The sequence below is a fragment of the Suricata suricatta genome, chromosome X (assembly GCF_006229205.1).
Source record: "Suricata suricatta isolate VVHF042 chromosome X, meerkat_22Aug2017_6uvM2_HiC, whole genome shotgun sequence".
In the NCBI taxonomy this organism is placed as follows: domain Eukaryota; kingdom Metazoa; phylum Chordata; class Mammalia; order Carnivora; family Herpestidae; genus Suricata; species Suricata suricatta.
The window spans coordinates 26,165,283-26,177,500 of NC_043717.1; the positions used below are offsets into that span (position 1 = coordinate 26,165,283).

The window sequence follows — 12,218 nt, forward strand, 5'->3', positions numbered from 1 at the left end:
AATCCCCATCAAAATTGCACCAACATTCTTCTCAAAGCTAGAACAAACTATCCTCAAATTTGTATGGAACCACAAAAAACCCCAAATAGCCAAAGTTATATTGAAGAAGAAAACCAAAACGGGAGGCATCACAACCCCAGACTTTAGCCTCTACTACAAAGCTGTCGTCATCAAGACAGGATGGTATTGGCACAAAAACAGACACATAGACCAATGGAATGGAATAGAGAGCCCAGAACTGGGCCCACAAATGTACGGCCAATTAATTTTTGACAAAGCAGGAAAGAGTATCTGATGGAAAAAGGACTGCCTCTTTAGCAGGTGGTGCTGAGAGAACTGGACAGCAACATGCAGAAGAATGGAACTAGACCACTTTCTTACACCATACACAAAAATAAACTCAAAATGGCTGAAGGACCCGAATGTGAGACAGGAAACCATCAAAACCCTCGAGGAGAAATTAGGAAACAACCTCCTTGACTGCAACCACAGGAATTTCCTACTCAACACATCCCCAAATGCAAGGGAAATGAAAGCAAAACTGAACTACTTGACCTCATCAAGATAAAAAGCTTCTGCACTGCAAAGGAAACAATCAAGAAAATAGGCAACTGACAGAATGAGAAAAGAGAGTTGCAAATGACATATCAGATAAAGGGCTAGTATCCAAAATCTACAAGGAACTCACCAAACTCCACACCCAAAAAACAAATAACCCAGTGAAGAAATGGGCAGAAGACATAAACAGACACCGCTGCAAAGAGGACATCCAGATGGCCGACAGGCACATGAAACGATGCTCAAAATCACTCATCATCAGGAAAACACAAATCAAAACCACCTCACGCTAGTCAGAGTGGCTAAAATGAACAAATCAAGAGACTATAGATGCTGGCGAGGGTGTGGAGAGACGGGCACCCTCCTATACTGTTGGTGGCAATGTAAACTTGTGCAGCCGCTTTGGAAAACAGTGTGGAGGTTCCTCAAAAAACTATCGGTAGAACTTTCTTATGACCCAGCAATAGCACCGCTAGGGCTTTACCCAAGGGATACAGAAGTGCTGATGCATAGGGGCACATGTACCCCAATGTTCATAGCAGCACTGTCAACAATAGCCAAAACATGGAAAGAGCCTAAATGTTCATGAATGGATCAAGAAGAAGTGGTATATATATATATATATATATATACATACAATGGAGTATTAGATGGCAATGAGAAAGAATGACATCTGGCCATTTGTAGCAAAGTGGATGGACCTCAAGGGTGTCATACTAAGCAAAATAAGTCAGGTAGAGAAGGATAGATATCATATGATTGCATTCATAGGTCTAACAGGAGGACAGGAGAAACCTAATGGAGGACCAGGGGGAGGGGAAGAGGGAAAGAGAGTTGGGGAGAGAGTGAAACGTAAAATCTGAGAGACTATTGAATACTGAAAACGAACTGAGGGTTGAAGGGGAAGGGGGAGGGGGAAAAGTGGTGGTGGTGATGGAGGAGAGCACTTGTGGGGAAGAGCACTGGGTGTTATATGGAAACCAATTTGACAATAAACTATTTAAAAAAAAGAGAGAAAATAGATATTCACAGAAAAGACTGAGATCAAAACTACCCCCTTCAAAAGGCCCACAAAGTATGAAGTCCGTTTGTCTGCTTCAGGAGATTGTTGGTGATGAGCTGGAATTTTGCCCCAAATTGCATCTCATGAAGATTCAATAATCTGGTTAAATTATACTTCTTACACATCACAGTAATCAATGGCATCACAATTGACATCAGCTAGAATACTCTTAAATATATCTGGAAGAATAAATGATTAGCTGAGCATAGCCAAGGGCCCATCATTCTGAGTGTTCCAGGTTAAGAGGTCTGGAGACAAAGATAGTCAATTGGCAACTTAATAAGTTTAGGGTCACTGCTCTCCTGACCCATATGTTCTTGAACATGGAATGAAATGAATATTAGCTCATTAGCAGTAATTTACATGTTGAATGACAATGATAAACTTATAAACTGTGCTGTCATGTGAAATTAGTTAATGTGAATAATGACAGGAATGCTGGCATGTCTCCTTTATCAACTGATTGGGTTTCCTTTCTTCACTATATCCACCAGCAATCTGAATTTTATTTCAAAAATACTGAGAAAGAAACCCATACTAAAATGGATGGAATAGTTCCAGAGATCCATGCATTTCTTATTTTATTTTAGCATGTAGTTTTATTGCTTACTTGATACAACAGAAGATAGTAAATTCAACTCACTCAAGATATTGCAGCTCCGATTTCCAAAACAAACAGCTTTATCTATTTGCATATTTATGCAGACAAATGTGTGATATGGAATGAGTTCCCAAGACATCATTTAGAGTATAAAATACTTTGGCTAATAGGTGCTGCTGAGAGCAAACTTATCTTCTGTCTATAATCTCGTAGTATTTGCATTGAAAAATACCAAGTTCTGGCTATACTATTTCATTTTGAGAGTAAAATGTATGATCACAAAAATTATCTTGAGATACACATTATTATGTACATTTTCTTGATGCTGCATTCATTTATCTTCACGCACTTCCCTCTATAATTCAAAGTCTGTTCCCTCATCATGTTTTGTCTTAGTTTGGGATTCAGAAATTTGCAGTTTGTGATTTAGAAAAAAACCAAACTGGATTTGGTTGGTAGCCTTTGCCTGGTAACTTGAAGAGTTTTCTTTTTTTCTTTAATTTTTCTTTATTTTTGAATGAGACAGAGCACAAATGGGAGGCAGGGAGAGGGAGAGAGAGAGAGAGAGAGAGAGAGAGAGAGAGAGAGAGAGAGAGAGAGAGAGGTAAACACAGACTCTGAAGCAGGCTCCAGGCTCTAAGCTGTCAGCACAGAGCCCGATGCGGGGCTTGAACCCACAAACCGTGAGATCATAACCTCTTATGATCTTACCATGCCCCTGCCTGGTAATTTTAAAGAAAATATTTCATTGCTTTTTATTCAATTAGATTCCATAGGTTATAGTACTGATACTGGCACTAATTTGAAATTGAATATGTATATATAAATAAAACTATATGCAATGGATATAACTTATTCTTTTGTATTTCTTAAAAAATAAAATTTTAAGTCTCCTCTAATTCCCTCTTTTATGGGAGGAGAGAGGAATGTATTAGTTGCAAACATACTGTTCCTGTCAAAGCTTATTTTTCGGTGAGTGTTTTCTGTCCTAAATTGATGTAAAACTATCATTTTTTGTCTCTTCCTTTCTTTTAGAAATTCTCTCAACATTAAATATTATAAAATTCCTCTTCTATGTTTCTCTTTCTACCCCAGATTTCTACAACTAACCATCCTGTGGAGTGTTTTAGGAATTCCATGTGTGAGTCAAAATGCCTTCAGTGTGTACATTTAAAGCAATTGTTTTGATACTGCAAATGATCAAGATGCATATCTTGTAAAATCTAATAAAAATGCTTTGCTTTTACCTTCAGAGACTCCTCTTGTTTAAAGAGATCTTCAAAATCTTTAGCACAGAGGTCAGGAGCATTAAGAAGTTGTTCTACTTCTGATAGGGCTTGTGAGACATGAGCGATCTCAGTCAGATAAGTAGAAGGCACATAAGAAATTTCCAAAGGCATGTCTTCAGTCATCACCATCACCAATTCTTCATGGACTGTGTGCTGGTATAGATATACAAAAAAACAATTCTTTTAGCTTCCTTATAATGAAAAGACCTCAACAGAATTTATATAAATTCCAGTTTATAGCTGACAGAGGGCTGAAAATGAACAAAAAATCCATGATGATAAGTCTAGGTAAAGGGTTATTACTTACATACTCTCTTTTTGCACAAAGTGTTAGAAGCATTTAAAAGTAAGAGATACATACACATTAATACCATGAGTATAAGAATGAAAGACCAAGAGCCGTAAGGTTATGAGAGGGATAGTTTTACTCTAAGAAAAGGGTAACTTTTCATAGTTGGTTTTTAAAATGTAATTCTAAGCTTCCTGGAAAACAAGGTAGGGAATAAAATTAGGGGGGGCAGGGGGTCTACACGTGTGGTTTTCCTACCAAAGGAACTTCTATACTTTCTCCACTAATCTTGATTGTAGTAAAAGAGGGACAAAGTGGTTTTGGCTGGTATATACCTTTATATTCAGTACCCTTCTAGAAATTTCAGACATCAGCTTCCCTCTTTGATGCTAGTTTTTTGTTAAGTTAAACCGCCAATTGAAGCACTAGATGAATGGGATTCCCATTTTAATAAGGACTCCAGAAAGCCCTAAGGCCTAAGGAAGGGCTAGCCTTTCCTCTATCTACACTTTCCTACCTGCCATTCAAGTACTAGGATCGACGGGCATTTGGAGCTTAGATTCCTTTTGGATTTGGCCAATAGAACCTCTCCCCTTATTCCTTATAAGAACATGAAATAAATACTACTTGGCACGCAAATTCAGAGACATAGATGACCTCCACTCTCTTCTGTTTATACTATAAGCTCCAAAACTCTTGTAATTGAAATTAGTTTTCCAGTAACTTTGTTTTGAATTGACCAACTGTCACCTGCCTGTTGATGGGGTCAGCTGAGGGTTTCAGTGACAGGGTCTCTAGAGGAATTCTGATGCTAACAAAGCCATTTATTACTGCACAGGTTTTATGACAAGACCATCCTCATTTTTGCAGCAATGTAATTAAATGGAGCTTAGGAGATCAGACTGAATCCATGTAAAGATAAGTAAAATTATAAGCTGCACTATTAGGCTTTCTTATTAATTTCTGAGGTCCAGGATTCTCATACTCAGTTCTTATATAAAAATAATTGTAATTTAGATGTCTCATTTACCTATGACCCTTCAAATTCACAGAATTACACAAATTAGCTTAAATGACAGAATTGTATTTCTTACAAGGTTTGATTTTGTGTATATATCTTGAAATATATTCCTTCATGATGAATAGAATGATAATTTGCATGCACTTCTAATTTTAAATTTAAAATAATATTAGAATTTTGGGGGTGCCTGGGTGGCTCAGTCAGTTGAGTGTCTGGCTTTGGCTCAGTCATGATCTCATGGTTTGTGAGTTCAAGCCCCTCATCGGGTTCTGTGCTGACAGCTAGCTCAGAGCCTGGAGCCTGCTTCAGATTCTGTAACTCTCTCTCTCTCTGACCCTCCCCTGGTCACTGTCTCTCAAAAGTAAATAAAAAACATAAAAAAATTAAAATAAAATAAAATAATATTAGGATTTTGGGCTATAGTTGAAAGAGGACAACCCACATATTTAACCACATATATTGAAATTAAAACTCTTAATCTATTCATTTCAAACCAACAATTTCACCAGTTTAAAAGAAAATTAAATCAGCAGACGTGTGAATGTGCAATTTCCACTAACACATTAATTTAATACTAACTAGTAGAGTTAACACAAGTCAAGTGAATTTACTATGACTTCCATATATTCTATTAGACCAGTGGGTGCTGTTCTATAACATTTCCAAGTTAATAAATTGTTTTTTCTTATTTACAACAGTTTCTTCAAGTCCTGAAGGAAAGACATTTCTACGTTATCTGAAACCAGAAAGTTCCTATAGTATTTTTCTGTAATGGTACAATTTTCTTCCTTCTTAATTATATACATTTGATATGTGCAAGTTTTTATACAGTATTGGTTTTTGTTATTAGAGACAATGTTGGGTAGAAGACAAGTAGTTGTTTCTCTCTCTCTTACGTATGTATGCATCCATGTATTTGTGAACATATGCACTTTTGTTTAACAAAGCAGGTTATTTTAGAATGAGACATACCTTCAAAATATTTAGAAAACATCTGAATTTCATTTAAAAAAATCATTGTGGGGGGTGCACGGGTGACTCAGTTGATTAAGTGTCCAACTCTTATTTTTGGTTCAGGTCATGAGCTCATAGTTCGTGGTTTCCAGCTCCCTATCAGGCTGTGCACTAATGGTGAGGAATCTGCTTGGGATTCTCTCTCTCTCCCCCTCCCTCTCTACCCCTCCCATGTGCTGTTGGTCTCTCTCAAAATAAGTAAACAAATGTAAAAAAAAAAAAAAAGGAGGTCCCAATTTCAATGTTTTTGCTGAAAGGATTTCTGGATAACATAGTAGTGGTGTTTTTAATGTTTTGAGGAACCTCCATGCTGTTTTCCACAACAGCTGCTATGGAAACCAACCAACCAACCAACCAACCAACTTAAGAAAAATCCGTGTGAATTCCAAAATGTTTGAATGTCTGTCCTTGTCATTTGCTCTTAAAAGGAAAATATTTCTAAGTTTTTACATCTTCTTTCTGTTTCTTTTTTGATGTGTAGTTTCTTTGATCTTCATTATCTACCCCTGAGATACTCCCAGCTATCTTAAATTCATATTGATGACTCTCAAGTATAGTAATTATGGATTATAGATAGCAAGGAACTTAACAGTTAAATATGATAGAGTGTAAAGGCACTAAAAATAAACTCACCGTTGACTCCTACCTTGGACTTAACTTCCTGAAACACAATTTAAAACCCAACTTTCTAATTCTTTGGTGTTTGTAGCTAATGATATTTTGTTGCACATATAGGAATTTTATGAAAATGTACATCTGAAACTAATGTGACAATGTGTGCCAACTATACTCAAATAAAAGTTTTCTTTTAAAAATATTTAAATATTTAAAGAGTAATGCTAGTCACAAAGCTAGGAAGACTTGAGTGCTGTATCTCAACAAATAGTTTCTAGCATTGGCTGAAGGCTTCAGCCTTCAGAGCTCTAAGAATGTGACCAGCTCACGGTACTCTGGCTTCTCATTTGTTAAGTGTTTTACTACTTGACTAAATGTCTGTCATAGATTATTTTATTACATATTGATCCATGTGCTTCTTTCCCACATAAGAAATATTCATCATTCTATGAAGAGCAAAACCATTTTCACCTATATTTCAATGGAGATCTCTCTTAGGGGATTGTTATATGGCATCTATTTAAATTCAGAATTTTTCAAATAATTGAAATTTTGCATCTGGTTCTAGAAACCATTTTTGCTTTTGCTTTTTCTTTAATGATGAAGTCATCATTAACCTGATTGCAAGACCCTTCAAAGATACATTAGCCATTATATTGCACATGGGGCATGTTCTATTACCAAGTTATTATGTGATTATTTTCAAGACTATCATATCCAAGTCTTAGAGCAACTCATATAAAGTCATGAAGATAAATGGACTAATTATACCCTAACCTATTCACTCCATGCTCACATGGCATGAAGATATTCTCCAGAATATTGAGTAATATTAAAACTATTATGGTTGATGAGAACAATCAAAGAAGTAGAAGGGTATATTCTATCACTTGAGAAAAGATATGAATGAGAACAGTGCAGTCTTTGTTATCGTAAACTACTGATAAATAAGTGATCTTCTTTTTTCTCTTTTGTAAGAAAAAATAGAGTATCTATATTTCCTAAAACATCTTCCAGTTACAATATCCTGTGGACAGTGATTCAGCTGTACTTTGTAAATAAAATTTGAAACGGCTAATAACCACACATTAAATATATTTAATGAAGACTGATATATTGGAGGATTTAGTTTTTCCTATCATCTCGATATATAATATCCAGTCGTGATAGATAGGAGAAGTTAAGTGGTACATATCACCTGAATAGAGAAAGCTAGGGGATAATCCTGTGAACTCATATGAGAAATACAAGAATCTCAAAATAATTCTTTGACACCACTAGGAAACTATCAACTCATTTTTTTAGAAAATTCAGTTTTATAAATTTTGAAAAAATTTTTAATGTCTTTTATTTGTTTTTGAGAGACAGAGAGAGTGCGAGCAGGGGAGGGTCAGAGAGAGAGGGAGACACAGAATCTGAAGCAGGCTCCAGGCTCTGAGCTAGCTGTCAGCACAGAGCCCGACGCGGGACTCGAACCCACGAACCGTGAGATGATGACCTGAGCCAAAGCTGGCCACTTAAGCAACTGAGCCACCCAGGCGCTCCCAGTTTTATAAATTTTGAATAGTCCCCTTTATTATAAAGTTGTAATAGGTGCAATAAAGTTTAAAATAGATAAACAGAAGTTTTATATACAGGAAACAACTAAAAATTTAATCAACAGAGTCAGAAATTTGGAGATTTAGTTTACTATCTACTCCTTAAAATATATCATTCCTTGTGACACAGTCATGCAGGTCCATAATAAATCAACTATATCCAATGAATGACTTTGCTTTTAGTTTAATAAAAATTTCACACAGTTATTAAAATATCAGTATAATTGGAAGTATCATGTTCATTATCTCCTCTTTATGCAAAATCCATTCACTCATATTCAGATTTTGCCTTTTCATATGAATTTCATTAACTCTGCCTTGAATAATTATATCCTTCTGAATTCTGATGTGTACAAATCCTGTCTAACCTTTTGAAAATCAACTTGCTTTTGTTAATATTCTTTACCACCTAATATCATTATAGATATTCATGCATCATTAGCAAGGAAGTGCTGTAGCCATACTAATTCATTTCTCTTTGTTCATATTCATTTCTAATGATATATACCCAAAAGAACATACTACCTTCATTTTCTGGAAATGAAAATCAAGAGATGTGGAAGAAAGCCCCAAAGTACTATTTTTATTAAAAAATGGAAAGCTCAGTTGATGCTTATAATGATTATGATAGGATAAAGCTATGATTTGTAACATCTAAAGTTGAAGTGAAAATGAAAACCCTTTTGAGATTTTGAGCTATGTAAGTAGGCAAAGGTATCACTCATAAAGTTTTGAATAAACTTTGGTTTCTCTGAAACTCCAGTTATCACATTCTTTCTATCACTTAAAATTTGCTTCTTGAAGGGCCAAATAACTACATAAGGGAGAAGCAATCCTGTTTTGAAACAAACGGTGTACTATATCTAAGTTTTTAAAACAAAATGTTTTCCTCCATGATTTAAACAGTTTCTCTCACCTCAATATAAATTTCAAATGGGTTGTGGTTACTGGCCCATTTATGAGTTATGAGGTCAAAGAAACTCAAAAATAAAAATGTACTTTATCCCATATTATTATTATATATTCCTTAAAAATACCTATACATCTAATATAAATATGATATATAGAAAATACGTCAACACTAACAAAAATAGACTGCCATCCAGACAAAAAAAGTAATATAATAATATAGCCATTTTAAAAGTTCCATTAGAGTTAATAAGGACAAAGATGTGCTAAACCTTTAAAATAAAACAAGATTATTTATTAATGATTAAAGTAACCCATGATCTGATCTGTTCATTTATATCTGATTATCTTTCCTCAAAAGCACATTCTTAAATATATACATCACTTTAAAATGATAACACAATAAATAACACATAAATCCCAAACAAGATTACAGGCTTTATATGGGTTCTAACAGTCATAAATTCCAAGGAAATGGAAAAGACCTTAGGCAGCTTCCTTTCCCAGTCTCAAAAGTACTCAGAGAAGGACAATTAAGTTTCCTTCTAGGGATCATTATGGTAAGAAAGACACTTGAACTTTTTTTATTTATTTCTCCTCAATCATTATATAAACTATAAGCCTAAAAAGATGAGTCAAAAAGTCAAATTTGGCCAAAAATCCTACAGTATTCCACAGAGGGAGAAAAAAGAATCAAATAATAAAGCATACAAGAAACCAGAATATGGCGTGGATGAGCTATGTATAGGTTAGTATTCCCTGTTTGTGGTCTTGGATACACATAAATGCCATGGCAATACCAGCATTTTGACAGTAGTCAGGTTTCCAGGAATTTAATTAAGTCACTGAGTAAAAAGACTTTAAATAATCAGCCTAATGAATCCAAATGGATTTGTTATGATCTTACATACAGAAAATAGCAATGGAAGAGTTTGCTCCTAAGTATTCCTACCTGCTTTACTGCATTATCTAGAAAATTGTCTATGTGAAACTAGTAAGAAAAAGAGATCAACCCTCAAATGATCATTAAGTAACTGATCAACAAACTGTATTAAGCTTATAATTTACCCTTTTTTTGTCCAAAAATAATAAGACATATTAAATAAAACAATCAGTATGAGTTCCTGAAGAAAATCATTCTTTATAGCCATGTTATTTATTTTCTAAAAATGGAATGAATTTTTAGTTAGTACAAGGCAGGATATCAGTGAAACAGGTACGCAGCTAAAGCTGGATTTGCCAGTATCTATGTACGTCTTACTTCTAGGAGGCCAGGTTAAGTGTAGAGTCCTATATCAAGGATCTGGCTGCTGGACTTGCTTGGTGATCTGCCTCAGTGAGATTCTTCTCTTCCATACCATCGAATTTACCTAGCTCCTCAGGGCCAACCTAAATTAACATCTAATTAAACTGATAAACTAAATCTTGATAATGTGTTAATGGCTTATAGTGGTTTAAAGTGTTATCCTCCATAGGATAACATTTGCATTTTAATAAGGATTTTCAATAAATTAACATAAATTAGTGACTTGGTAGAATTCCAGTCACTAAGTATGGCCTGTAAGAGAAGTTAAAGAAAAGGGCTTTGGTTGCCACTAAGGCAAGTGCCAACATATATAGCCTTACTTGTAAGAAGTCACCAGAAAAATAACATGGTAATTTCATTGATAAGGTTACATACCCTGTGCGTCTTACAACATAAGATAAATGTATCAAAGACTCAAGCATAGTACCTAGCATATAGCAAGGTATTATAAATGCTTGTTGAATAAGTGAATTAAAAAACTATTAATTTAAAAAGATAATTTTTTAAAAGAGATGTCTGACCAGAATTGCTGGGGTCTACATTTGTCATAGAATTTCTATTTTGGAATTTCCAGAATTCAAACAGGAATGTTTCCTTCATTTCATAATGTAATCTTCATTGGTACGGATTTAAATATATTTCTGATTTAAAGCAAGTCACATTTCTCCAAGTCAATGTACACTAGTTGATGCTGATACATGTGCATGACTTGGCTTTTCTCTCAGTTATTAATGTAACTCATTGTATGTGAACAAAAAAATAAACAATTATTTGCGATACTGTTACATAGATACTTTTAGGAGATATTAATTTTAGTCTTCATGAGGTCTACAGTGCCTTTTAGTAGATTGACATATCCGAGAAGACTTGCAGTCAAGAAATCCTTTTAATCCTTGCTAACTCTTGCCAAACTGTTCACATAAAATTTTTAATTCATATATCTAGTATATATTTTCTGATAGTAAGCTTTCATACATATCAACTTGGAAATACCTGGCAGAGGAATTTTTCATATGTTCACATGTGAAAATGAACACATATACTTACATCCATATATTTAGTTTAAATTGAAAATAAAATTAACACAAGAAAAATAACTTTGGAATTACTTTAAATTCTGCAATTACATAGCATACTACATATTACTTAATTTCTATATTCCTGTGGATCTCCCAGTTTGAACGGATTTTGCAGAACAGGTTCACAATATGAATTTATGTGTTACACTTCTCTAACATGTCAGAAAACCTGGCCCTCATTTAACTCCACATCATTTAATGTGGCAACTAAGTACGTATTTCTGAATATGTCTGTGGCATAATTTTGTTTTTGAATGAATTTTTTCCTTATTAAAATATGATAGGGTTAAGTCAGTCAGAGAAAGACAAATACCTTATGATCTCACACATGTGGAATTTAAGAAACAAAACAAATAAACAAAGGCACAAAGAGAGAGAGAAACCAAGAAACAGACCCTTAACTATAGATAACAAACAAATGGATGGTTACCAGAGGGGAGATGGGTGGGAAGATGGGGGAAGATAGGGGATGGAGATTAAAGAGTACGCTTATGATGAATAAAATAAAATGGTAAAAAAAAATCCATTCATCAGTTGATGGATATTTGGGCTCCTTCCATAGTTTAGCTATTGTTGATAATGCTGATATAAATGTGGGATTTAAGAAACAAAACAGATAAACATACGGGAGGTGAAAATAAAAGACAGAGGGAAATAAACCATAAGAGACTCTTAGAGAAGAAACTGGGTTGACAGAAGGAGGTGCTTGGAGGATGGGCCAGAAGGGTGACTGGTACTAAGGAGGGCCCTTGTGGGGATGAGCACTGAGTGTTTGTTGTATGTAAGTGATGAAGCACTGAATTATACTCCTGAAAGCAATATTGTGTTGTATGTTAACTAATTAGAATTTAAATTTTAAAATGAAGAAATAAAATA

The 12,218-nt window shown here is 34.6% G+C and overlaps 1 protein-coding gene across 9 annotated transcripts in view; it reads right to left on the bottom strand.

The window, feature by feature from the left end:
* The window catches only part of DMD (dystrophin), a 1,657,593-nt gene that overhangs the window by 1,141,402 nt on the left and 503,973 nt on the right, over window positions 1-12,218 (bottom strand). For all 9 annotated transcript variants that reach the window (XM_029929473.1, XM_029929472.1, XM_029929470.1 and 6 more), the window contains one exon: window positions 3,470-3,664. In XM_029929473.1, the coding sequence (XP_029785333.1) occupies window positions 3,470-3,664 (195 nt within the window). The remainder of the gene's footprint in view (window positions 1-3,469; window positions 3,665-12,218) is intronic.